At 44.5% G+C, this 26,534-nt stretch overlaps 5 protein-coding genes across 9 annotated transcripts; 3 read left to right on the top strand and 2 right to left on the bottom strand.

Annotated features, from left to right (window-relative positions):
• Positions 1-756: 756 nt before the first annotated feature.
• mmp9 (matrix metallopeptidase 9) lies at positions 757-5,036 on the top strand. Its single transcript, XM_076159345.1, has 13 exons — positions 757-1,043; positions 1,282-1,520; positions 1,653-1,801; positions 1,916-2,044; positions 2,155-2,328; positions 2,459-2,632; positions 2,720-2,893; positions 2,999-3,154; positions 3,257-3,464; positions 3,574-3,713; positions 3,811-3,961; positions 4,075-4,178; positions 4,289-5,036. The coding sequence occupies exons 1-13, from the start codon at positions 909-911 to the stop codon at positions 4,411-4,413; spliced, it is 2,058 nt and encodes a 685-aa protein (XP_076015460.1). The 5' UTR covers positions 757-908; the 3' UTR covers positions 4,414-5,036.
• A 414-nt stretch (positions 5,037-5,450) lies between these two features.
• On the top strand, positions 5,451-15,334 carry LOC143007859 (zinc finger protein 335-like). 3 transcript variants are annotated; one of them, XM_076159342.1, is made up of 28 exons: positions 5,451-5,568; positions 6,983-7,176; positions 7,325-7,601; positions 7,748-7,825; positions 8,034-9,116; positions 9,212-9,406; positions 9,518-9,682; positions 9,794-10,049; positions 10,138-10,315; positions 10,399-10,511; positions 10,603-10,621; positions 10,790-10,906; positions 11,168-11,244; positions 11,370-11,530; positions 11,617-11,837; positions 11,954-12,053; positions 12,149-12,237; positions 12,377-12,633; positions 12,740-12,854; positions 12,948-13,142; positions 13,263-13,405; positions 13,492-13,628; positions 13,744-13,841; positions 13,962-14,039; positions 14,145-14,228; positions 14,309-14,368; positions 14,478-14,583; positions 14,787-15,334. In XM_076159342.1, the coding sequence occupies exons 2-28, from the start codon at positions 6,985-6,987 to the stop codon at positions 14,909-14,911; spliced, it is 4,719 nt and encodes a 1,572-aa protein (XP_076015457.1). In that variant the 5' UTR covers positions 5,451-5,568; positions 6,983-6,984; the 3' UTR covers positions 14,912-15,334. The 3 variants fall into 3 exon arrangements, with proteins under 3 accessions (XP_076015457.1, XP_076015456.1, XP_076015458.1); XM_076159341.1 differs by lacking the exon at positions 5,451-5,568 and adding an exon at positions 5,711-6,105; XM_076159343.1 differs by lacking the exon at positions 5,451-5,568 and having other exon boundaries at positions 6,375-7,176.
• Positions 15,335-16,212: 878 nt separating this feature from the next.
• Positions 16,213-20,317, top strand: LOC143007861 (uncharacterized). 3 transcript variants are annotated; one of them, XM_076159347.1, is made up of 6 exons: positions 16,213-16,509; positions 18,397-18,537; positions 18,798-18,924; positions 19,010-19,128; positions 19,251-19,309; positions 19,685-20,317. In XM_076159347.1, the coding sequence occupies exons 2-6, from the start codon at positions 18,411-18,413 to the stop codon at positions 19,826-19,828; spliced, it is 576 nt and encodes a 191-aa protein (XP_076015462.1). In that variant the 5' UTR covers positions 16,213-16,509; positions 18,397-18,410; the 3' UTR covers positions 19,829-20,317. The 3 variants fall into 3 exon arrangements, with proteins under 3 accessions (XP_076015462.1, XP_076015463.1, XP_076015461.1); XM_076159346.1 differs by lacking the exon at positions 16,213-16,509 and adding an exon at positions 17,210-18,147 and having other exon boundaries at positions 18,226-18,537; XM_076159348.1 differs by lacking the exon at positions 18,397-18,537.
• A 549-nt stretch (positions 20,318-20,866) lies between these two features.
• Positions 20,867-23,026, bottom strand: LOC143007830 (pepsin A-like). Its single transcript, XM_076159307.1, has 9 exons — positions 22,956-23,026; positions 22,692-22,833; positions 22,432-22,549; positions 22,179-22,297; positions 21,895-22,091; positions 21,615-21,731; positions 21,326-21,470; positions 21,106-21,204; positions 20,867-21,004 (listed from the first exon to the last, which is right to left on the bottom strand). Exons 1-9 carry the CDS (start codon positions 23,009-23,011, stop codon positions 20,867-20,869), a joined length of 1,131 nt encoding a protein of 376 aa, XP_076015422.1. The 5' UTR covers positions 23,012-23,026.
• Positions 23,027-24,162: 1,136 nt separating this feature from the next.
• prok1 (prokineticin 1) lies at positions 24,163-26,007 on the bottom strand. Its single transcript, XM_076159339.1, has 3 exons — positions 25,842-26,007; positions 25,146-25,271; positions 24,163-24,403 (listed from the first exon to the last, which is right to left on the bottom strand). Exons 1-3 carry the CDS (start codon positions 25,914-25,916, stop codon positions 24,284-24,286), a joined length of 321 nt encoding a protein of 106 aa, XP_076015454.1. The 5' UTR covers positions 25,917-26,007; the 3' UTR covers positions 24,163-24,283.
• Positions 26,008-26,534: the final 527 nt, after the last annotated feature.

Consider the following 26,534-nt stretch of genomic DNA (forward strand, 5'->3'; position numbering starts at 1 on the left):
TGTCATACAAAACTTATATTTATTATTTTAAATATTTATTATATTACATTATTAGCTTATTTATTACAGACGATCCCAGGCTGACTCGCTACGTTAAAGAACACAGCACAGTTCTTTTCAATTTGTCTGTAAATCAAAGAACGTATCTGTAAATAATCCAGTCTGAGCTTGACCTAGTTTGACACCTTATTCGCTATGTAAAGAGGAAATGATCTTCTATTTATGAAAACAGAAAAGTGGAACCAAACGTCATAATATCACTACTTTTTGACTAAAAAGTGTCTGGCTGAGTCCCATGATGAGTGCTGTGTGTTCTTGTCACTGACTGACAAGAGGAGTCAGAAACATTTTGGGAGCCTTCTTGTGTTGTTTTAATCAAAGTTTCTGCAGATTCAGGGGTTTAGTATGCAGCTTCTGGAATGAATTGTCATTTGATCAAACTTTTATCAACAAATGAAGTCGTTAATAACAGATTATGGTTGTGAACTTAATGATGTGCCACAGCCTAACTGGTCGTATCCGGCTGCTCTAACAAAGCAACACCCTTTGCAGCATTAACTAACTCCAAAAAAGAACAATTATTTCCACACTCATTAGCTGTTAGGTAAGGCTATTTTGGAAATTCCCCATGTCCATTCAACCCATGCATTCTGTCAAATCTACAGAGAGTGGGAGGGTTGAGGTTAGATGGAGGCGGGGGCGAGTTAAAGTGACTAAGATGTTACAGCAGCATAAATACAGGCTCCTATACAGCACGGACACAAAGCAGGACGACAACAAGCCTCCAGTCAAAACAAAAAGGAACTTTGGACGGAGAACACTGCTGAGCTTCAGCTAAGACTTTTCTTTGGTGTTATTTTCATCAAGAAGAAGAACTTTTTGAATATTTTATTGTTCTCAGTCTCACCATGAGAGGCTATGCATTAGTTGTGCTTGTTTTGGGGCTGAGCGTGCAGGATGGATGGAGCGTTCCTGTCAAGTCCGTCTTAATCAACTTCCCAGGAGATGTCATCAAAAACATGACTGATATCGAGCTGGCAGATGTGAGTAGCAGATGATGCATTTTGTCCTGATAGATTATCATTGAGTGCAATTACCCAGACAAGCTTTTCTATCCCTGTCAGACTGCTAGTGCAAAGTCAAAAAAAAAACATTTTAGCAGCATATTTTACAGAATACTGTATATTGCAACAATTGGAACGTCACCCATTTGTGCCTTCTTATCACAAATGTTATCATCTCGCTGAAGTCATGAATGTATTTTCACATGTCCTGTTTCAGAGTTACCTGAGGAGGTTCGGCTACATTGAAAAGCTGCATCGAAGGGGCTTCCAGTCCATGGTGTCCACTGCCAAAGCTTTGAAGGGGCTGCAGAGGCAGATGGGGCTGGAGGAGAGTGGACAGCTGGACAAACCCACCTTGGATGCCATGAAGCAGCCTCGCTGTGGGGTCCCTGATGTAGGCAACTATAGGACGTTTGATGGAGATCTAAAATGGGACCATAATGATGTCACTTACAGGTGAGTAAACAGATAGAATGTGTTTGTTGGGATACCATAAGGCTCAAACTTTGTAGGAAGAAATCACATACAGTACATCAGATGTGCAGGCATGTATCTGACATGGTGGATGTTTGATTCTCCTCTCCACAGGGTTATAAACTACTCCCCAGACATGGCTCCCTCTCTGATTGACGACGCCTTTGCCAGAGCCTTCAAAGTGTGGAGCGAAGTGACCCCTCTGAGCTTCACCCGCCTCTATGACGGAACTGCTGACATCATGATTTCTTTTGGAAAAGCTAGTAGGTCACAATCCTTTACATGTTCATCTCCTATGTGTTTTTTACTGTAAAACACAAGTCTAAAATATCCATCAGATGCATGATATTGATGAGAATTCTTCCTCGTCTTTGCAGACCATGGAGACTTATATCCATTTGATGGTAAGGACGGTCTCCTGGCCCATGCTTACCCCCCTGGTGAGGGTGTGCAGGGAGATGCCCACTTTGACGACGATGAATTCTGGACCCTGGGAACAGGACCAGGTAATGGCAGACACATCAAAAATCAACCATCTATTCATGTGAAGATGTCTCCCCCTAGTGTGCTTATTATTAACTACACTAAATAATGCATACTCTTTGTTTCACCCCAGCTGTGAAGACTAGCTTTGGGAATGCCGATGGTGCCATGTGTCACTTCCCCTTCATTTTTGAGGGCGAATCCTACAACAGCTGTACTACTGATGGCCGCACAGACAACCTGCCCTGGTGTGCAACCACTGCCGACTTCAGCAGGGACAAGAAATACGGCTTTTGCCCAAGTGAACGTAAGATTGACATGTTATTCTCTGATCGCAAAGCTCAAATGTCACCAGATGAGAGAATCTGCTTTTTATGCTCACAGAATTTGTCTCCTCACCTGCTTATCCACCCTCTGTTTCTCTCTCTCTCTGACAGTTCTGTCCACGTTTGGAGGGAATGCTGATGGATCCCCGTGTGTCTTCCCCTTTGTCTTTCTGGGGGATGTATATGACAGCTGCACCACAGAGGGCCGCAGTGACAATTACCGCTGGTGCGCCACCACAGACAACTTTGACACGGACAAGAAATATGGATTCTGTCCCAATCATGGTGAGTGACAGGAGCCACAGTATCTAAATACTGCAGAGTGCCAGTGCGGTGGCTTGTTTTCTTATTGTCTGGCCTATGTTTGTACAGACACCGCTGTAATTGGTGGAAATTCTGAGGGAGAGCCTTGCCAATTCCCCTTTGTGTTCCTGGGTAAGACGTACACCTCCTGCACCAGTGAGGGGCGAGGTGACGGAAAGTTGTGGTGCGCCACCACTGACAGCTACGACAACGACCAAAAGTGGGGCTTCTGTAACGACAGAGGTGAGTAGCGCAACTGAAAGCAGAGCCGGATTAAGGTGCTGTGATTTTACATTCATCAGTATATATCATGGATTATTCATCATCCTTGTTCCTGTCATATCCCAGGTTACAGTCTGTTCCTGGTAGCAGCCCATGAGTTTGGACACGCTTTGGGTCTGGATCACTCCAACATTAGAGAGGCCCTCATGTTCCCCATGTACAGCTATGTGGAAGACTTCTCCTTGCATGAAGATGACGTTGAAGGCATCCAGTTTCTCTATGGTACGTCATGATGCAATATTTTTTGTATAATTTGGCGCTCTTGCTGCAGTTGTTAATATATGCAACATTCTCTTAAAAAACAAATGTATCCTTCTTGTTCAGGACGTAAAACAGGCCCTGATCCCACCCCTCCTCAGCCCGCCACCCCTGCCCCCACCTCCTACCCAGACCCCGATGAGACTGAAACCACAGCTTCACCTGAACCCACCCCCGCTACACGACCAGTGGATCCCACCAAAGATGCCTGCAGGCAGGAAAAATTCGACACCATCACTGTAATTGCAGGAGAGCTCCATTTCTTCCTGGACGGGTAAACAAATCCGATCTCCTATACCTGTGCAGGCATAATAATGACACTGTAAACCAGTTAAGTACATTTGTAGGATTGTGGTGTTGATTTTTGTCTCAAATGTTTACAGACATTACTGGAAGATGTCCAACACGAAGGATATCGGGCTCAGAGGTCCGTTTTCTGTCTCTGAGAGGTGGTCAGCTCTGCCTGCAGTCATCGACTCTGCCTTTGAAGACCTTTTGACCAAGAAGCTGTACTTCTTCTCAGGTAACGCAGCTTCCTGTGATGCCTGTGTGTGTGTATGGGACAGGTAACAAATGCATCAACGATGCTCATCATCATCAATTTTATTTTCCACTCACAGGGACCAGATTCTGGGTGTACACTGGAAATAAAGTTCTGGGTCCCCGCAGCATAGAAAAGCTCGGCCTGCCCAGCACTGTGCAGAAAGTGGAGGGAACACTGCAGAGGGGAAAAGGCAAAGTGTTGATTTTCAGCGGGGAGAACTATTGGAGGTGAGCTGATAATGTGTTTATAAATGTGTTTGTGTCCAGGGATCAGTGACAGGTATTGAGTTTTTCCCAACAAAAAATGTTGTTTAACGTGCATATTTGTGTCATTAAAACAGGTTTGACGTAAAGGCCCAGACAATTGACAAAGGGTACCCCCGATACACAGACTTAGTCTTTGGTGGTGTCCCCAGCGATGCTCATGATGTATTCATGTACAGAGGTAAATAATCCTGTAAATTTCAAACATACAACTTCTACATTTAGACACAAAACAATCAAATTACACTTGATCTGTTATGTGTTAATATAACTTGAAAATGTCCACTTCAGGTAATATCTACTTCTGCCGGGAACGCTTCTACTGGCGCATGAATAGCCGCAGGCAGGTGGATCGTGTAGGCTATGTGAAGTACGACCTCCTCAAGTGCTCAGATTCCTCAAGAATGTACTACTGAGGAAGAAATCAACACCTTGGGGATCATTTGGAAAACTGCTGTAATATGGCAGAACCCATGTCTCTCTCCTGTGTGGGCGTCAGGGACAATGTGATGCAGCGTTTGTGTTAAAGTGGCTGTTATATGATGTGTGTGTGCTTTCTGAGATGTGAATTTATTAGCCACCCTTGACGTTGGATGATTCTAAAACATTCAGCATTGTCCTACAGACAATTTGAAGGCTTAGATCTGGAAATCAAAGAGTGACCTTTGGCACCTCTCCGTTCGATCATCTGTGAATTCAGTTTATGGTGGCCAAAACTTTGGCTCCATTAACCAAATATTCTCAAAAGCAGCATCTGCATCAGATTCCAGATTAGCTAAATAATTCCTCTATGTCTGACAGGTTCAGACAATTAACAGTATTGAATTACTTTGGTATTTATAGCAGTATCTATATTATGTTTGTGTTCAGAAGCTTGTTTGATTTGTATAATTCTCTATGTGTATTTCTGGGAAGGCTTAAAGCCAAATACTTGCACTGGATGGCATTACATGTCTCCTTCACTGAAATAATTTATGAAAGTGATGTTTTGTATTGAAGTCTAACTATTAAATCCAATAAACATTTAATGACAACTGCCTATGCTTGTACAGTCTCAACTATTCATTCAACCGCTTGTAAAAACGAATGTGAGGATTCGCTAACTAAAACGGATATAGGATAAAGGGGGAAAAATCGATAAACGTTGCAAAACAGTAATTTAAACAATTTTATTAATGCTCATTATAATCAAAACCGTGATGTTTGTGGTGGAGAAACGACGTTGTGCGCGAATTACTCCGCGACAGACTGCTGGGTAATGCGCCCTCCTCCGAACACAATAGTCCACTGGGTGTTTGTAAACAACACATTTAAAGAAGACTTGACGCTAAAGGATTTTTTTTGAACAATGATAAAAACAAGCTGTAAGAATGGAATTTTAAGGCAGTTTCCATCTTAACAACGAGTTAAGCTTTAACAGAAAAACAATAAATAAGTTCCGGTCGCACAAACAGGAAGCAAGGAGATACTCATGGCGCCCGACTAGAATGAAGCCACAATTATCGCGTACAAATCCTTGTGCTGGTTAGCGCGTCTGCACCGGGAGATCCCGTCCTGCCAGCAGATATACGGTAAGAGAAAAGAGCGGCGGTTGTCGTGAGACGGTTATAGAATTTTTACATTTTCTTCAGGGAGAGACTTTGGGCGGTCTGCGGCGGCTGAGGCCCTCGAGGTCCCCAGTAGAGCTTTCAGAATGCCTGAGTGGAAAAGGGTGCTGCTAGGTGTAAAATGGCGACGCGGCGCAGGCAGGGTGAAGGGCAGCTAGGCCCGTTTAAAGCGCCTAGCACGCGCTGATTTCAGAATGATACAGTCTGTGTGCCTACACGGCGTCGTTGGTGTCCCGAGTGTGATTCCAAATTATTGTTATTAATCCACACTCTCCCAATAGTACTCTTTTAAATAAATGGAGTTAAACATTTTCGTGTATTTTGCAGCTCATTGCCTACGACGTGTAACGCCGCCGCAGCTAGCGTTAGCTAACCCGAAAAGGCAAAGCTGGCCTCATGTGAACTGCGCAACTTGCCAGCCGCTAAAGCTTTTAAATAACTCTATGCTGGCACTGTGTTTGTTAACGACCGGGAAGTGGAATCATCGGGGAAAGTTGAGATGTGCGGACACGGAATGGTGGCATTTAAACCATAATATACTATGACCTTGTGGGAAAATTGCCACATAGAGCTCACGTAGCCAGACATGGAGGTGCAGTTCGTACATTCCACGTCTGTAAACAGACTCTGGCAGTGTCGACATTTTAAACTCCACTGTAAAAACAACAGTTTTCCCTGGTGTTGTTCATTGCTGTTGTATAACACATTTTAATTTTCCCTTTCGCTATTATAACCCTCAAGCGCCAAAAATATCATTGTAGTCATTTTTCTCTTTCTTGAAATTATCGGTAAAATTGCAAGAAGTTTGTTTTAGTGGTTTACGACATGTAATATTGACTACTTTTCTGACTGCATATTGTGTGTGAAGGCTTATTCTGAGACACACATTCTCTGTTAAACTAGGTAAAGGTTGTGGGAGGGGGGAACTATTAAATAAAAAATTAAAATGTAAGCTCCATTTCCTCAAAACTCTTGTTAAGTACACTTAATTTGGTCTATACTTTCCTAGAGCCCCCTCTAGGCACAGCACGATCCCTACAAATGACACCAGGATACAAAGAAGTCTGAGTGTACCACAGTATAAAAGAATAAATCAAAGTCAAACTATCATGGAAATCAAGCCACCAAACTCCAAAGTTTGATTTAACTGTGTCTAAAATTCCCTTTCTTTCTTCTGTTTATCTGGTTATGATTTAGTAATGATAGTCTTCAAGACATCCTGTCAATCTATGGCACATAGTCTAGACCAGCAAGGAACACAAATAATGCTTAACGTGAATAATGTTGACTTTGAGCACTGTGAATTTGCAATAATACACTATACTTGTTTACTAAGATGAAACACACTTGACACTTAAATTGTCTATTTCTTGTGTAGTGATGGATTCGGAGGAGTTTGAGGTGGAGAGCAGCAGCGATGCAGGCCCCTCTGGGATGGAGGCACCGTCTGAAAGCGGGATGGGCATGGAATCATCAGAGGCCATGTCTGCTGATAGCAGTGATGCTGCTGCTCCACATGCACAGGCCCCAGACTCTGACTGCCACGTGGGACAGAGCTCAGAGGGACTTGTGGTAAGATATGTAATAGAAATGTCGCCTAAAAGAAGGCAAGGCCCTTGAAACGTGTGCATTTTTAATGTGAAGTAGCTGAGAGATGTTGTAGAGATATACACAGAACCAACATCTGTTAACATGTTTTTCCCTCCCCCTCTGTTTGAAGGTGTTCATCCCAGAGACCAGCTCCAGCACAGATGTCAGAGTTTCATCAGTTCACCTCCCAGACTCCTCCTCTGTGGCCCAGTCCACCAGTGTGTCCTGTGTCTCTACAGTGACTCAGTCTGTGCTGGTGTCTGAGTCCGCACAAGTGCTCGTCCACTCCAGCGCTGTGTCTGAAGGAACCATGATGGTGTCCGACTCCACTGCTTCTACCTCCTCAGATCTGGGGTCTGCCATAGACAAGATCATAGAGTCCACCATCGGCCCCGATATCATGAATGGTACACAACCAAAGACGGATAGAGGAGTCTATTATCATAGATCTCCTGCATGCCATAGTGTCAGTCACTAAGCAAGGCTGACATGGTAAAAAAATATCTTCTTAGTTTTTGGAGAAGACCATTGATCTTTCTCTCCCTTCCTTTAGGCTGCATAGCTGTTACCAGTGCAGAAGACGGAGGTGCAGAAACGACTCGGTATCTGATATTACAAGGGCCAGATGATCGTAAGTATAACTGCAACAATACACAGCATACTCTGGTGCCATTCAAACTCGTACAGCACTTATTAACAGAACAATGTTGGGATGAATTATTGAATCTTTATTTATTTTAAACTAAGTATAAGACAATGCTAAGTCTTCTAATACAAGTATAAGTACAGGTATATAATTCATTGTGTGTAGCTCATCTCTGTGCATCTGTCCACTGTAGCCCAGATGTCATCTTCAGCCCTGTCTGATCGTATAAGCATAGACACCCTTGCTGAGGGCCCAACATCTACCAGTCTTGACCAGAGAGACCTGCAAGACCAACCTGATGATCAACCTGGACACTCAGGCTACCCAGAAGACAGCAGCAGCCAGCCTGACCAGCCCCAACACTCCCACCCCTCTCAGTATATGGACTGCAGCCGGGATGGTCCAGACCAGACTGGGGAGTCCTCATCTTCATATGTGGAGTGTTCTGAAGAGGAGCCTGACCAGACACGCTCCCAGTCAGGGTTCCCTGACTACAGCGGGGGTAACTGTGATCAGGACCTGCCTGGATATGTGGAATGCAGCGGGGCAGACTCAAACCCTACCAGCCGGGGCCACTATGTGGTGGAGTGCAGCGCCGGGTACCTGGAGTGTGCGATGGATGACGGAGAGCAGCCGCATCACTCACGCAGCTACATTGACAGCAGTGCAGACCATCGCTCTCAGACAAGTCGACAGTATGGAGGGGAGTGTGTGGCAGCTGCAGACTCTGAGCAGCCAGGTTGCTCTCAGTACCAGGCGGGAGACGATGACGAAGACGATGAGCAGGACCAGGATCCAGATGGGCCGCAGCACTCTCAACAGCAGCCCCAGCACTCCTGTTACATGGAAGTCAGCAATGGTCCCGAGGCCTCACTTTATGCTGATGAAAGCTCCTCATCAGATCACCCCCAGGCAGACACAGCAGGTAATGGTGGTCTCCCCGAGGCCTCAGAGTGTAGCGGAAGCCAGCCTGGGCTCTACATCAGCAGCAGTGGTACTTACACCGCCAATCCAGACCCTAAGCTGACCTCACGGTGCTCACCAAGCCAAGAGGAGCCCCAGGGTTCTCAAGGGCCACAGGATGAAGCTGGAATGGCCAGAGAGACGTCCTCGGGACCAGGAGGCTCTGGAAACCATCCCCCAAACCTGGCTGAGTTGGAGGAGATGATGGAAGTAGTGATTGTACAGCAATTTAAGTGCAAGATGTGTCCATACAAGAGTGCCTCCAAAGACACCCTCATTAACCACATGAGAGACAGACACTTCAGACCTGCAGGTACAGTAGTAGGATAGACGATGGATCACTGTGATGCATCATTGGGTCGCTGTAGGTTGTCTGACCAGTTTCTCTGTTGTTGTGTGGGGGAGCAGGGGACACACCAAAGAAGCGCAAGCGCGGGCGACCCCCTAAAAGTGAGACGATGGCGCGTCGTCAGGCTGAACGAGAGGAAGCAGAGGAAAGGAAGGCAGCGGAGGTGAAGGCTGTTGAGCCCCAACAACAACAACTACAGCAAGAAGAAGAGGATGATGATGTTGTGGATGCTGGGGCAATTGATGATCCAGAAGGTTAGTGAGGTCTATGATTTTTCTACTAAACCCCCAAGCAGATACAATTTGATGCAAATCGTAAAAATTGTTATTTTGACTCAGCTGATGATGAGCATGTTTTGTCTGCAGAGGATAGTGACTATAACCCAGTAGATGAGGAGAACAGAGGAAGACCATCAGCCATTGTGAGGAAGCCCCCTCCTATCATTTCCTCCTCGTCACAACGTCGCCCTCGGCGTAAGGTCGGCCGCCCGAGGAAGTACAGCCTTTTTGAGGAAGGCTACAGCAACAAAGGTGGGTTTTGATCGAGCAAATCAAATAACTTTGCTCAGGAGCCTTTAATATATTTGCATCCTTAAAATCCTTGCACTGTTCCTGAAGCTTCCTTGTCCCTGTTTGTTACAGAAGCAGAGAGTATTGCTAAGAAGCCCAGAGTCGGTGTGGATGCTGGTGCACCTGAGGAGGCAAGCTCCTCTGGGTTGAGTAATGATCCTGCAAACATGACCAACGGAGACCCAGCTGAGGCTGCAATAAGCCAGTCAGACTCTGAGAACAAAGACCCTTCATCCAACACCCAGCCAGAGGAGACCTTCTCCAGGAAACGAGGCCGGCCCTCTAAACGGTTCCTTCGCAAGAAATATAAGAAATATATCAATCGCAAGTAAGGATCGAGTCATTCAACAAATCACCACCATGGAAAGTATCAAATGATTCTGACTGAAATCTCATTGCTGATCTTTATCTTCCAGTCGCTACTATAAATCCCTCAAACCGCTGCAGAGGCCTCACTACTGCTGGATCTGTGGCTCGCGCTTCCTCACTCAAGAAGACCTGCGTTTCCATGTGGACTCCCACGAGGGCAACGATCCAGAGCTCTTCAAGTGCCTCCAGTGCAACTACCGCTGCAAGCGCTGGTCCTCGCTGAAGGTCTGCTGCTATAAATGGAGTCACAACACTCAGGTTACCTCCAATTTTCCAATGTTTTACAGCTTTGATGTGCTGTTTTACAGGAGCACATGTTCAACCATGAAGGCACCAAGCCATTCAAGTGTGAGGAGTGTGATTACTCCAGTGTCTACAGGAAGGACGTCATCCGCCACTCAACAGTCCACAACAAACCCAAGTAATTTCCACAAAGAGCCCATGAATGATTCATACTGCAGTAAATGTGTGAACTGTTAGATATTGATACAGATTTTCTCTTTGTCACACAGGAAAAGAAAGACGGAGACGGTAAGAATTCCAGCCCTGCCCTATTTAATTGTCAGTCTGCTGATGATACAACAACATTCACGTTATATCTTTCACCTGAACCTTATGTGTCTTTAAAGCAGAAGCTTTGCGGTCCCTTTGCGTCGCAGCTGACTGTCTTTCTAATTTTGCTTTTTGCTTCTACCGCAGGCGCCCAAGGTTTCGGAGTTCCCTTGCCCCGTCTGCCACAGAGTTTACCCCATGCAGAAGAGACTGACGCAGCACATGAAGACCCACAGCACAGAGAAGCCACACATGTGTGACAAGGTAAGATGGCAAAATGATACAGTTCAAGAAATATTTGATTTTGATTACGTGAATTTGTGATTTACCACATTATTGATTTTGTTGCCTCTGATTATTCTTGTATAATCGACAATTGAACAATCTCTGTATAATGTCTTGTGTACATGCGAGTGCCTCAAAATGACCACAAGATTACGATGCAAGACTGTAAGAGCATCGTAATCATCGCCCATTAGGTCTTTCCTGGAGTCGGTCAGTCACTATGTCTTTCTCTGTTTACAGTGTGGCAAATCCTTCAAGAAGCGCTACACATTCAAAATGCACCTGCTGACCCACATCCAAAGTCTTGGAGACAGCAAGTGAGTATCCACCGCTTTCATGTTTCCTATTTTGCTTTCATTTCTGTCAAATGCTGCATTTTAACAACATGGGTCATAATGTTCGTTGTTGGTATCGGTCTTCACCAATTATTCTGGATGTTCAGGTTCAAGTGTGAGTTCTGCGACTACATGTGCGACAACAAGAAGCTGCTGCTCAACCACCAGCTGTCTCACACCAACGACCGGCCCTTCAAGTGTGATTACTGTAAATACTCCACGTCCAAAGAGGAGTTTTTGGTCTCACATCTGGCCATCAAGCACACAGGTGATTGTACTAGAAAAGCTTTCATCAAGTCGAACAGGTGATGATATTCTGTGTAAATAATACATTTGATGCCATCACTTTAACAGGAGAGAAGCCTTTCTCCTGCGAAATGTGCCACTTCACGACTAAGCACAGGAAGAACCTCCGTCTACACGTGCAGTGTCGCCACCCTGAGGCCTTTGAAGAGTGGGCGGTGGCCCACCCTGAGGAGCCCGTCAAGAGACGCCGTAGGCCTTTCTTCACCCTGCAGCAAGTGGAGGAGCTCAAACAACAACACGAGGACACGCAGGGCGTGCAGAACACAATTGTGAGTCTTTCAGAGCCATTATGTGTTCTTCAGAATTTATTTGCTCTCCATTCTAAGCCTGGGTTCTCTCTGTGCTATCATATGAGGCGTTCAAACAGTTTTCACTCCACTGTTAGGTTGAAGTCGATCCTGTGACACTACAAGCCATGCGGGGTATGGAAAACGCCTCTGTATCCCAGGATGCATTGGGAAACACAACCATAATCTATGAACAAGGTCAGTGACACGTGACAAAACGTTTTTGCTATGTTTTTTGGTGTTATCAATTATGTTCAGTACAAGAAGTGACGTTGTCTCATCGCTCTCCTTAGCTGAATCCAGTGATCTGTCAGCTCAGAATGCACTTGACCTGCTGTTGAATATGAGCAATGCCCGGGAATTGGTTGGAAACTCCTTGCAGGTATGAGCAGTCAAGCGCAGCAACTTGAATGGATTCTGTCATTCTTCTCCTTATGACTTGATTGTAAAGAATGGTGCTGGAAATGTGCAGAAAAAGTAAGATGTTGTGAGTGAGACGTGGTTGTGGTTGTGCTCCTCAGGTGGCAGTGCTGAAATCCGAAGGTAAACCTTTGGAAAAGGGCACATATAGTGCAGTGACCTCTGTCCCAGGCCTGCCACAGAAGGTTCTGACCTTCCACGTGTCTGAGAACGGCGAGACTGTTCTGCAAGAGGCTTACGAAGCAGCCACGTCGGAAACAGGAGAGCTCACACAGATCGCCATCGAGACCTATGAGGGAGGGGGGGACTTCAGTGTGGTAGAACAAGCTGCTGAGGAGATACATAGCCCTGAATACGGGTAAACAACCCACACTCTCACACACAGTTTCCTGCCTAGGACCTTATACCATTAGGCTGGCAAACGAAAGATTAAGTTAACTGTCATCAATCTGTTCTGTCTGCAGCAACGGTGAGGTCAGTCCTTCCCAGGCGGACGAGGTCTGTGAATCAGACAGCCCGAAGAGTGACAAGTACTACCTCACCTCAGCACTGCCTGATGGGGTTTTACAGCAGGTGGAGGTAACGTGTGCAGTTTGAAGGAGTGTAAAAGTAGTGTATAGGTGAGTTTTAGTGGCCCTTCCGTCTGACTGTGTGTCCTTCCTGTTCTCTCAGCTGAGCAGTGAAGTGCCATCTCCCTCTTCGGTGAGCTCCCCCAGTCTCGGTGCCAAGAAGTTCTCCTGCCGCATCTGCATGGAATCTTTCAACGGCCGCTCAGACATGGAGAATCACAAGAGGGCGCACTTGGATCCTCGCACCTTCAGGTGTGCTGACTGTGATTTTACCTCCAACTCCTGGCCAGCGGTCAAGGTGCGTCTCTCTCACTCCCTCGCTCTCTTTGCAACTCCCCAGCTTTGAGTGTTACTGAGTGTGATCGCGGGTTTTTATTAACAATGACAACACGTTTTCATTGTAATTTCTTTCATTTAGGCCCATATGGAACTGCATTCGTACTTACGCCCTCACAAGTGTCCACACTGCAGCTTTGCCTCCAAGAACAAGAAGGACTTGCGTCGACATGTGATGACTCACACCAATGAGAAACCCTTTGCTTGCAAACTGTGTGGACAAAGGTAGGGCCATTATATTTATGTATGAGGTAATGGACAGACAGAATCATGTATACTGTGTTCATGCTTCTTCTTCTTCATTATCTCAGGTTTAACCGCAACGGCCATCTGAAGTTCCACATGGAGCGTCTCCACAACCAGGATCACTCTAACAAGAACCGCCTCACCACGTCCCAGCAGACCATTTTAGTCAACAGTGATGAGGAGGCCCTCACCACTCTACAGTGTAAATAATCCAACACGACAAAAAACCTTCAGACGATCCAAATTTACAGTTACAGATGTAAGGCCTCAGCAAGACATCACAATGTGAATATGTGTGTGTTTTATATGTACCACAGCCCTGCAGGCCCATCAGACGGTGATCACCCCAGAGCAGCTGCAGGCTCTGGGACAGGAGCACATCATCGTAGCCCAGGAGCAGACACCATCAGACCAGGTACTGACCTACACAACATGCTGGACATTATGGATGATTATACATCCGTTTCATTTTGTATGAACCTGTTGTTGTTGTGCAAGGAACCTAAATGCAAGGATGTCTGTATGTGTTATTCAGGAGGAGGGCACATATATCCAACAGATAACCACCATAGATGGGCAGACGGTGCAGCACCTGATGACAGGGGACAACCAGGTAACTGAGGTACAGGGATGTTTAGAGCATCCCACCTTATGGCAATAAGATATTAACATAGAGACGTTCCTATATTCTTTATTTCAACCCATTTTCCTGTTTCAGGTCCAGTATATCATCTCACAGGATGGGGTATCGCACCTGATCCCTCAGGAGTATGTGGTCTTGACTGATGGCAACCACATACAGGTAAGTGTGGTTGAACTGTTTGAGGAATGGGATGTTTGAAGGTGATGCATATTTGATGTACCTGTGTTTCTGTCACTCAGATGCCAGATGGGCACATCATCCAGTATGAGCACGACGGGACTGTTCTGCAGGAGCAGCAGGTGAGGCATTTAGCTTCAAGTAAATATTATACATTAGACATATTGGGAACTTAGCTTCATCTCCAGCCACTCACTGCTTTTGATGCCTTTTGTCTTGTCGTGTTTTCAGATTGCTGTGGCTCATGAGGGTCAAATTCAGTATTTACCCATCAGCTCAGAACAGCAGATAGTGAATCCTGAAGATCTGGAAGCTGCTGCCCACTCTGCTGTCACAGGTTGGCTTGCTTACAAACTTTTCTGATTCTGAGTCATTAGCTTTGACTACAATCCACTCCTCTTCTATTTTGTTTTCTTAAGTACTGTATGGATAAATGTTTTTGCGTTGTCTTTTCCAGTCTCTCTAAATCACCATCATTGTGACAACTGAACAGCATTCTGACAACAAACCGGTCTAATATATCATTGTTTGCTCTTGCAGCAGTGGCGGACGCTGCAGCCATGGCGCAGGGCCAGACGGTGTACGCTGAAGCTACACCTGAACAGCTGGAGCAGCTGCAGCAGCAGGGCATCCGCTACGACGTCATAACCATTGCCGACGAATAGACCGGTTTATTTTTGTGTGGAGTGGCGCAGAAGCCGGTGCACAACAGGGCCAATGGAAGCCACAACGAGCAGACAAATAGAATGACCGCCTATTATTTATGCATTTAGCTGGCTGTGAACTAAAAGAAACTAAAATAACTCCTCTGCGTTATCGTGTGGTTGGGGTGTTGCACTGTTTAAATAAATCAGCAGCTTTTTGTAAAGTCAGATCATTGCACCCATTGCTTCTAATTTAATCATAGGGGCTGTGAATCAGCGTTAATTTAAGCACGGTTGGGTTTCTCTCTCATTACTGACTGGTGTCCGTGGGCCTCAGCTGCGATGATTAGCAATGCAATGTTACTCGAGTAAGTTCAATGACATCATATTATAGGAAATTACACAGAACTGAGCTTCCAAATGAAAATGTTTGTTATAAGTGGAGTGAGATGAAAAGGGATTATTTAGTTAAGACTTGATATAACATATGTTAATTGTCACAATGCCACAACATTGTGTTAAAAGAATAACTAATTTGTACATAAGTTTTGCAGCTGTCCTATGTTGTGTGATGAAGGAAACGTTTTGATTTGGTGGAAAAGGAAAAGTTTAATAAGCTGAAAGCTGACACCAAATAAATCACAATTACTTTGTGTATAATGTGTCCCTCATTGTCAATGTGATTGAGTTCCATGAGTTTGGGATGTTATGGTGAATATGCAGATGTTGAACATGATGAATGTAAAAGCTTTAATATATAAATTGAAGACAAAACTGTTTTAGTTTTTAGGAAGGTTATACCGCTTGGTTTTTGTTGACTCGATGGTCCTTTGTGGCAGAACACAGGGTCAAGACAACACAAAATTTAATATAAGCCCGCTGACAAAACATTATCCCGCTTATTATGCTTGCTAGGAAATGAATAACTTCACACCGTATATACATTTTAAGCCAATTTGTTATTAAATGCATTTTCTGATAAAAAATAGTCTCATTGTTACTCTGTGCTAGCCTAGCATCTTTCTGCTTTGTAAACAATAGCAGCAGAGTTGAGCCTAATGGCTCACTATGTAACATCAGTCCATTAAGAGTACACATTTCACATTTCCATTTATTGTGAAACATGTCGGTGAATTGGATGTGGTTTTGGATGTTGATATTGGGGGTCTTGTCTCTTTTCAGTGTTGTTGCCTTGTCTTGTTACTACAAGAAGACAATGTTAGTTCATGTCAAAGTGAACAGCCCATTAGCATGTTCAGCTGTCACTGTTGTAAAACCCGGAAGTCCCGCCCTTTGGTCCAACGACAGAGCCAATGGGAACGGGCAAAGGCCGGTAGAATGTTTCCATTTTTGGCAACTTGAAATTATTGTTATTGTTTTGTAATTGAAATGATCTCGTTTATCTTACTCCATAAGATAAAATATTAGTTTGCTAGTGATAATTTAGTCTCAAATCGGTTGATTCTGTACATAGATACGCCAATTGTCTGTTACGAATAAGAAGTTATGGTTTCGGATCATTCTATCAGTATTGATTCTACGCTCTTACTTACTTTAGGATGATGTTATTTGTTCGAACCGAGAATACTTCCATCTCTAAAGAATTGCTTACTGGCCAGGTAACTAATTCCCTAATGAGTTCCGGTGAAGTTTTGGGTTGCGAGGAGCTGAATAGCTTCCACTAAACGTGGTCAATAAGCCTTGTGTTGTACTTTAACGCAGAGGTTAAATTCACATTGCCACGGACGCGTGTTTTCTAAGGTTTTCTTTTCCTTTGAACTCAGAGACGTAATTCCACAGTTGTCTTGAAAACGTTTTTTAAAAACATATTCTTATTAATCCAGAGTTCTATTTCTCAGATCCCTTTCTCAACCTCTTTTCGCCCTATTGAGTAAAGCAAGCCGAAAAGTCTCCACCAGTTGAAATAACGCGGACACGCAAGTATCTCTGAAAAGCCGAAGTCATAACACAAACGGTAAAACCGAGATAAATCAAAGTTGAAAAATCGTCAATTTATTTAACATTGAAACGTTTTGAAAGTCTCCGAATGAAAGAAATATCACTAGTCATTAACAGTTGAATTCCCAGCACAAAGTATATCAGAATCTAAATATACCGTTTGTCTATGTTAAAAAGCAATGAGCAGTTAACGCAACATTACTACACTGGACAACCTTTAACGGACGAACCCAGAATTGTCTAACGCACGGCTGTACGTGGGACGCACAGCACATGCGGGTCTCCCTCTACGGGAAAGAACCTTGAATGTTTAACGCACGGCTGTACGTGGGACGCACAGCACATGCGGGAACTCCCTCTACGGAAATGAACCTAGAATTGTCTGCTTCTCTGCCTTCAGTACAGAGTGGGCAGGAGGTCATAAAATTACTTATTCTTTTGCTGGGGATGTGCCTTGCTGGGTGAGGAGCTATGTGTCCTGTCCTGAGTGCTGCTGTCTGCAAATATGTTACAAAACAACTATACAATACAATCTGCATTTCTATAGTAGTCACACCTGTAAAATGAAGAGACCTCAGACAGGTCATCACCAATTGATGGAGGTGTGTGTGGTGTGTGAGTGAAAGCAGTCTATGTGTAGTGAGTGAGTGAGTGAGTGTGTGTGTATGTGAGCTTTGTGTGTGTGTGTGCCTGTGTGTGTGTGAGACAGACAGAGCCCTTGATGGGCGAAGTGTTAACCGTCTTTGTCTCGAAGTTCAGGTAGTTATTCTCCACTTCTAGTCATATGTATGTTTCTTGGTCCTTCTCTGGTGAGTCTACTGAGTGTTGTGTATTTGGCTCAGACAATTTGGAGCCAGTATCTTGAGTGTGAATGTGACCTTATGTTGACCATACAATTCTTATATTTACAATAAATAGATTATATTTTATATCTTACACTGTTAAGAAGACAGTCAATTGTGGAAAGCTACAGCAACAACTGGAACGCATGTATGACGTAATGCAGTCCAGCCCAACAAATCTAATTTAGCCTACTTGGTCTGACAGTCTCAACAAAAAAACATTTAGAAATGAGTCTTTATTAAGTTACTTCTTAGGGGAGCTAAAAAAAAGTGTTTATCATTTTGATCATATTTCTGTGGCCTTCATTTGGTGATGTGACAACTTCCTCTTCCTCCCTGAGAGAGGAGGGGCTTCAAACCCTCTAAAAATGCAAAACCGCAAAAGCTAAAAGCGCTGACTCTCAGTGATAGTTTGACCGAAGATGAAGCTTTCCCTGGTCTTCCTCCTTCTATTAGGTATGCTTGCTCAAATTTGACATTTTTCCTCTTTCTTAGCTCCTGCAATAACACTGATCAGGAACGTTTGTTTTTCAGATTTCCCTTGTTTAAAAGGACAGCAGGAGATTGAAGCCACTGAACAGATTTTGCTGACCTTTATCTTCCCATCTGACTTCAACTATTTTTCAAAGTCCTGTTGTAGATTTTATATGGGTGTCTGTTCTAAGCTGATGGACAGTAAAGGCTTTACCCACTCTTCTCTGACAGGAAGACTTACTAAGATGCATGGAGATGGCTGGATTCAATTTTGCATAAGAAACGTACTGCTATGGGATGGAGGCCCTTATAGATGTGTAGTGGAGGATGTACCTGCACATATATACACTGACTACTTTGTTAAAGTATCTGGTAAGTAATGCTGCAATTTCCCTTAATGTCACGTTATAAATAGGAGATAATGTTTTGTTTGATGAACAGGACGATCAGGACAGGTTTCGGCGTAGACAACTGGTATGCAATGTACACAAAGGATAGCAGAAGTTAATCTGCCTGTTACCATTAAGCGATGGCGTCTTATTGCTTTTCAGTTTGAAATGTTTGTGTACATTGTATTCTGTGTGATTCTAGCGATGTGTCTAGATGTTGCTTAATGTTCCTGTATATTTTAGAACAAATACATCACGGCAGACCCAGGCCTCTACCCACAACAACAATCAAAGCCCCCGACACCTCTGAAACTTCCACCATGCTGCCCACCACAGGCTCTACCAGGCCTGTGGTGGCCAACGAGCCCAGGTTTGGATTCACCTAACTCACTTTTCTGTTGCCGCTCTCTGACTGAAGTAACACATCTAAAAGCAGTTTGTTTTCCCTTTCCCAGAATTCCCCAGACCTTCAGCCTGCCACTCGCTGTCATAGTGTCCATCCCTATTGTGGTTTTCGTCATGTTCTTGATTGCTGTTGTCAGTTACAGCGTCAAAGCCAAAAGGAAACAGTCAAGTAAGTATATATCTACCATCACGTAGGTATTTTGAGTGTGCAACAATGTGTCTTCATTTGATTTAGCATAAAGCCCATATTGGCTAAAAACAAACAACCAGGTGTTTTTAATTTGTCCATAGGCGAAACCCCAGTAGGCAGTGGAGAAACGGCAAGTCAGTCCCTGAAACAGGAAGTTCCTGTAAGTACTTAAAATAGAAATCAAATTGACTCATCCTCACTTGTTGAGATTTGTCTTGCTGGCAAGTTGAAGAAGTAGTACAAGTAAATAGAAGCCCTCAATTCAAAACTAAATAAGCATCTTCTATTTTGTGTTTTTTTTGGAGGATTAAATTTAAATCTTAAGGCTTCGGGAAAACAAGTTTGTTTGGTAGAATCATTGTTAATAATTGGACACTTTGAAAATACAAGATCTGTTCCTAGAAACCACCATGTTTATCTTATGTTGAATGTAAACTGGAAATACTCAAATGCCAGTAACTTAAAACTACACTTGAGTCTGTAACATGAGTGAGTTTACTGAGTTACACCACTCTACCCCTTCCTCCCCGTACAGGAAGAGAGTGGTGTAGTCTACACGACACTGGAGTTCAAACCTCGGTGCGGTAGCGTGGGTACACAGAGAGCAACAGCGGGAGACGACCCGATGGTGGAGTACTCTACGGTGGCATTTAAACAAAAGGACGGAGTTCATGACTAAAATGGTATTTGCATTACATTAGGAGACGGACACATTCATTCATTCATTGCTTCATTTTTGAATCAGTGTAGTCCCTCCTCTCCTGAGTGTGTGCGGACTGGAGATGGGAGGGGAAGTGATGGGAAGCATGATTGGATGAAGTGAGGACGTGCGTAGGTGTTGATTTTGAAATATCTTGCAATAAATGGGATGAAATTTATTTTTGCCAAGGTTGTTTCCTTCCATTTCCAAACAGGATGAAAGATTCCAATATCCTCCCATACTTCCTAAGGGTGATGGGGATGAAATCAAAGCACACGTTCCCTTCCTCCCTGTGTTGCTATGGTATCTGTTTGCCGTTTCTTGTACCTGTGTGAGTGTACATAACCGTGTTCACCGCAGCTATACAAATGTGATTGTATAAAGCAAACTTGCTTTTTTTATACATTTATAATTAAATGATTATGGTTAAATTTAATTCTGTCATAAAGTTGTGATTAAATCCTTTGAAACCACATTAAAGTCATTGGTTATTATTTCGGTCAGTTCATCAAACTTTTCAACAACCTGGTCCCTTGAACACGTTGAGATGACGTCAGAATGGTGCGATCTCGGGTCACGGGGTTATCTGGTGGTGTATCAATGTGTGTGCTTATCTGCTTTTTCCTCTAGATTATAGCCTCAAAGGAAACTCGGCCCCTCCGCTGCTCTCAGTGCCGCTCGATACATTCTGTTCTTGCTCCATTCTTCCTTTACACAAAAAGATGATGATCCTTTTTTTATCTTCTATAAAGGATTAGATTTCACTTACAGGCGGGAGGGAATGGTCAGTATGGCGAGTCATTCTTATTTCTGTGACATTTCAGTGGAATAACACAAACCTGATGTGACTCAAGGTGTTAGAATAAGGCGTAGTGAAGAAAGTACACAGATTGGTTTTAGTTGCTGTGATCTGTATTTAATCTGACAACATGATCACCAATTTTCCCCACACATCTCTACTCAGGCCCCTATGGTAAATCTCATAATTATAGATGATCCATCAGGTGTCTAATGTGATTACACAGACTTGGCCAGACCAATGTGCTGATCCTGAGTATTAAAGATGGCGTAGTACTCTCTGATGAAGACGTCTCCCAGGATCCAGAGCTGGCTGGAGCCTCCCTGACCAAAGCCAGTGTGGCAGCTGCCATAGTACTAAAGAAAGACAGGAGAACACAGGTTTAACTCCCTGATGTTTCATAACAGACGCTGTTGTCTTTTGGGGAGTCTTTCGCAGGGCGTGGGTTCTAACTGACCTGAGAGACATATGCAGATGCGGGCACCGTGAAGGCGTGTCCGTTAAGAGTGAAGGTGACCTCAGGCATGTTCTGGATGTTCTGGCAGTTAACTGTAGTCTGTGAGGGTAAAATTAAAACAGCAGTTGTAGTTATTCGCCGTTATTTAACTCAAATGTGTGCAATATTAGAGTACACGTTTCCGATGATATTGATGTTAAGCCGTAACTGTAGGACTCACCTGTCCATACTGGTTTGCTGAGGCTCCAACCCAGGAGTTCATGTTGTTGATGTCGTTGGTTGGGCCGACAATCAGAGAGGTGCCAGTGTCGATGATGGCCTGGCAGCCGCCAGCGCAGGCCACAGTCTGCCCGTTGATGGTCACACTGTGAAGACAAAGGGCAGAGTGGGGAATCTATTCCAGCCAGAGAGTTCCCAGCAACTCACATTTACAATCAGTGTTTAGCTTGATAAGGTGGTCAAATATTTTGCAATCAGCGAGTTGTAGCTGGATTTCCTGGTAATGTTACCTGTCCATTTTAATCTGCCAGTAGGTGGCAGAGGTCAGAGGGATCCAGGTGATGGCTCCAGTGTAGTGGCTCGCGTCTATTTCACCAAACAGCACCTCACTGCCCTGCTGGCTGTTACTGATGGACACAAATGATAGAGATGATAGATAGATGGACAGAGAGACAGACAGACAGACAGACAGACAGACAGACAGACAGACAGTCACACACACACACACACACACACACACACACACACACACACACACACACACACACACAGATGATATCATTACCTTACCTGCTCAGGTAGACGGAGAACAAAGACTGAGAAACCAGATTCTGCTGGATCATGTTGTCAAAGACAGGAAGCACATTGGCGGAGGCAATGGACTGGAAGGCCAATCCTAGGATGCCGTCAGCCTGCATATGAGCCAGGAAGGGAGCCTCTGTCCGGCTCATTCCAAACTCCTGATTGGGCACAGAGATGCCACCAACCTGGACAAAATAAGGCAGCAGTCACTCACAGGTCAGAGTTCACGGTGACATTGGTGTTAGAAGTCTAAAGAGAAGCATTTCGGTTACGTTGACAGTGTCATAAGCCAGTTGTCCAGTCATGCTGCCTGTGCCGTACTGGATGGACAGAGGCCCCTGGCCCCATTTGAAGGTGCTGGACTGCTGTGGGTTGTATTTCCTGTGGTTCTCTGTAGAAAATCATTCATAAATCATTTCATATTCTAGAGGTGGTCTGCAAGTTTCAATAAAAGTAAAATAGGATTAAAATGGGCTGTAGCTGGTCACACTAGAGGCAGTATCAGTGTGTGTGTGTGTGACTCACGACAGGCTTGGCTGTTGCAGTAGACTGAGGGAACCCACAAGTTGGAGGAGCCGGTGTCAAAGATGACGCTGAAGGACTGGGGTGGGTTACCGATGGAGATCACGCCGTAGTAAGACAACTAGGACGAGAGAAGGAGCCGAGAATCAATTTAGTAGCTTGTGGACTGTGTCACATGTGACCCAGTGTGTTTCCTGGAGCCAGAGAATAAATATGGGTAACATAACAAAGCCTGATGAGCCTCATCTTTGGTCTGGACTTACATCAGCATCGTTGGTCATAGACTGGGTGCCACTCTGCTCGAATTTGACCATAGGTGAGTACGGATACTTCTCCCTGTACTCCTCCCACAGTCCTTTCTCTTGCAGACTTTCCCTTGCAGTCTTTCCCCTAATCAGGGGAATCCTGGCCACAGCACAGCAGATACACAGTCAACACTACACACAGACGCCCAGCATTCCCTCATCAAATCAACAGGAAAAACAGCTGAGCCTTTCCAGGTCAAAGAAGCTGCTGTTCTGACTTACCTGATACACTCGGAGAAAGCCACCAGGGCGGACAACACAACGAGCCACTTCATCATGGGCGCTGACTTGGTTTGGACTGAGGTGGGTGAGATTGCAGTCCGATTCTGGCCCTTATATACTGTTTATCAAGGTTGTGTCGCCACTGTGCCCTTCCGCATAACTCAATATCATTTTAGCTGAAGATAAGAGAACTGTGATACGGCGATAAAAGGCAAGATACGTTTCCCAGTTCTCGATTAATGTGTTGACATTAAGATCTGGAGATTTGATGTTCAGAGCTTTTATTTATTTTCAGCCATATCTGAAAGTTTCCCCGTGGAGCAATGTGAAGGGGGCAGCGTTATCTGATCGCTATTATACACAAAACAAAGAGAGATGGCTCGTTGAATAAAGACAACATATGCATCATACACACAGAGATTTCACAGCATCACAATGCAATTCAAGTAGTTACATTTAAGTTTATTAGATTATTTATATTTGGACATCAAACCATATCTTATTATTAAAGAAAAAGTTTGTAATATAGATTTTAAGATTTTAGATTTTTTTTAATTTCTTCCAGACGTTCTTCTTTTCTTCTTTACTTTTGTTCTAATTTATCAACCAAGAAAACCTCCCGGATTTAATGAAGGGGGAATACTTGAACATCTTTATTACTACAGCAAAGCACTTTTAAAGTTTCCCTTCACAGAAACTTCATATCAGAGGAATGATCAGTTTTAAATTCATAACAACACTGGAAGGCGTGTTGAATATAATCTCCATTTGGGTAGAAAAACAGCCTCAACCGGTAACCACACAGTAACCACACAGTAACCACACAGTAAACACACAGTAAACACACAGTAAACACACAGTAAACACACAGTAAACACTCCACACATGTCTGATGCCTTTCATCGTCACTTCAGCTGCTGATCAAGGTCGATGAATTTCCCCCACGATGGCGGGGAGTGAGAGATTTTGATTATAGCCTTCAAGTTTGTGATTAAAAGCTCTTGACACACATGTGTGACATTAAGTTTATTCAAGCGTCATAAACTGAACACGGAAAGGAAAAACCTAGACAGAGTACACGTCCAAAATACACTTGTGATAGTACACGTCTATTACTGGCAAACGTCTCTCCTAATGGACATAAAACCAAACGGCAAATGTTTGAATTGTTTATGAGGAAAGAATGAAGAAAGAGGTGAACGGTGCCACAGCGTCAGACATCTTCTCCTGAGGCCTCACAGGGCACTAATCAAATCTGAAATATGTGTGTGTCTGCACATGAAAAGAGGATAATATGGGGACGACTTGTTGTGAATCTCAGGCGTCCGTTAAAAGTCCATGTTTTTGAAGTCCTCAGTACATCTGTATTTGCTTTCACCGTACCTGGTACACACCAAGTGGGGGAGACAGGGGCAGGTGTGGTGCTGTCTCTTCCCTGGAAAAGGAACCTGAGAGTGGACGGAGGAATGAGGCATTCTGGGTAAATGACACGGTACACTGCTGAGTTTATCCTCGTCTGCTCGGTGTGACTTGATTGCTGATCTTATTGATCGTTGCTGCACGCTGCTGCTTGCAATCTAAATTAATCTGACGTGTGAAATCCTTCGTCAGCTGGCTGGTAACTCTCCGATCGCAACTCAGACGCAGGTGAGATGTTGCGAAATGATTGTAGCCGCCCCCAGAAGGCCGATCGCAGTGATGTATTACTGCGATCGGTGCTTCATGGTGGAGAAGATCAATAAGCTCTGCAGTTATCAGCAGCTTTTCAAAGTCTCTGCCAGCTTGCCAGCACTTGAAATCATCTTAATTTGCATAGAAGTGTAGGAGGGGAGGGGCGGGTGGGTGTGAGTGAGTCAGTTAATGAGAAATACTCTAAGATGAAATCCTGCATTAAAGACAGCCAGGTATTATCAGTAACATGTAGGAGATAAGACCAGATAAGACAGAAAGAGAACGAGCTAGAAAAAGGGAAGTTACTGAGAACTCTCTTGATGTGTGTGTGTGTGTGTGTGTGTGTGTGTGTGTGTGTGTGTGTGTGTGTGTGTGTGTGTGTGGGTGCGTGCGTGCGTGCGCGTGTGCGTGTGCGTGTGCGTGTGCGTGTGCGTGTGCGTGTGCGTGTGTGTGTGTGCGCGTGTGTGTGTGCGCGTGTGTGTGTGTTTGTTGCAGTTTAGTGACACTTTTCATCCTCACCTTGTGGCTAAACGGGTGGCACTCGTCCCCTTCCTCGCCCCTTGGAATGCACATCCTCAGGCCCCTCAGCCACAGACTGACAGCACAGCACAGCCCAAACCCACACTGCACGTCTCTCTCACAGGCCTGAGAGAGAGAGAGAGAGAGAGAGAGAGAGAGAGAGAGAGAGAGAGAGAGAGAGAGAGAGAGAGAGACGGAGCCAGAGACAGAGACAGAGACAGAGACAGAGACAGAGACAGAGACAGAGAAGCGTTTGATTTTTATGATAATAGATTTGCTTTAATGTTTGAGCAGTCAAATCTGTCTTATCGATTGACTGTCACCTCTCTAATCCATTTACAAACGAATATCAATCAGACGACATCATTTCCTCTAGTCTGTCTAGTGGACCTGAAGCAGGAGGAAGATGTGGTCACATGTCAATCATTTGTATTGACGTCCCAAAATGAACAGGAAAGAGAACAAGAGCTTAAAGCTTGCGTGTGAAACCAAAAACATTGTGATCCAACAGTAGAAAGGAGAGTGGAGTGTGAGCACAGCACGCCACTTAAAGCTCCACAGTATTGAACAAAAAAACATTCAGACAACAAATCACAACAAACGATTACAGATCAATCTCAAAAATTGATCAAAATTACAGAATAAAAACTGTCCGTGTGACACTGAGCGACAATATTCAGGTACAATCTCACTCACTCCGGTGATGATGGCTCCTCTGGACCAGTGGAGGGACACCAGGAGGACGGACAGCAGCACCGCCGTGGAGCCCATGACAGCAGCAACAGGAGAAGTGGACTGCTCAGCACTGAACAGATCTTGATGCTTTCTCCTCGCACGCACCTCACACTGGATACCCGGCTCTCCACTGTCTCCTACAGGTTCTCCAAGACTTCCACAGAGGAGGCAGGAGGGGGGGGCACACACACACACACACACTCTCCCTCTCTTATCCACCTCCGACCACCTCCCTCCCTCCCTCTCCCAAGCCCCCTCCGCCTGTCTCCTGGGAAGCTTTGGCATCTTACTCATCTGATTGAAAGCTGACGGAGGCTCGCCCTGATCTTCTCTTCTCTTAAATACTGTAGACCGGACCAGACACCCCAAATCCCCTCAAGTTGCCGCGATGGAGCCACCATGACGAAAATGGTTTATATCACAGCAAACGACACCGACCACGTCCCTTCGCCACAAAGTATTTGGCATTTACATGAACCCTGATGTGAGCATAGGTGCCAGGAAATGCCCTTATTTATCTCTCAGGCAGCTCTAACAAAGCAAATCGAGGATATTTAACATGTTTACTGGAATAACCAGCAGCTGAGTGATGGAATGAGCCTCGTTTAAAGCATTTATACCCGGGGAAAGTGATATTTATGATCCTATTATAGA

Source organism: Genypterus blacodes, unplaced genomic scaffold (genome assembly GCF_046128005.1).
Source record: "Genypterus blacodes isolate CSIRO-AG114 ecotype Tasmania unplaced genomic scaffold, CSIRO-AGI_Gbla_v1 ptg000094l_1, whole genome shotgun sequence".
NCBI lineage: Eukaryota > Metazoa > Chordata > Actinopteri > Ophidiiformes > Ophidiidae > Genypterus > Genypterus blacodes.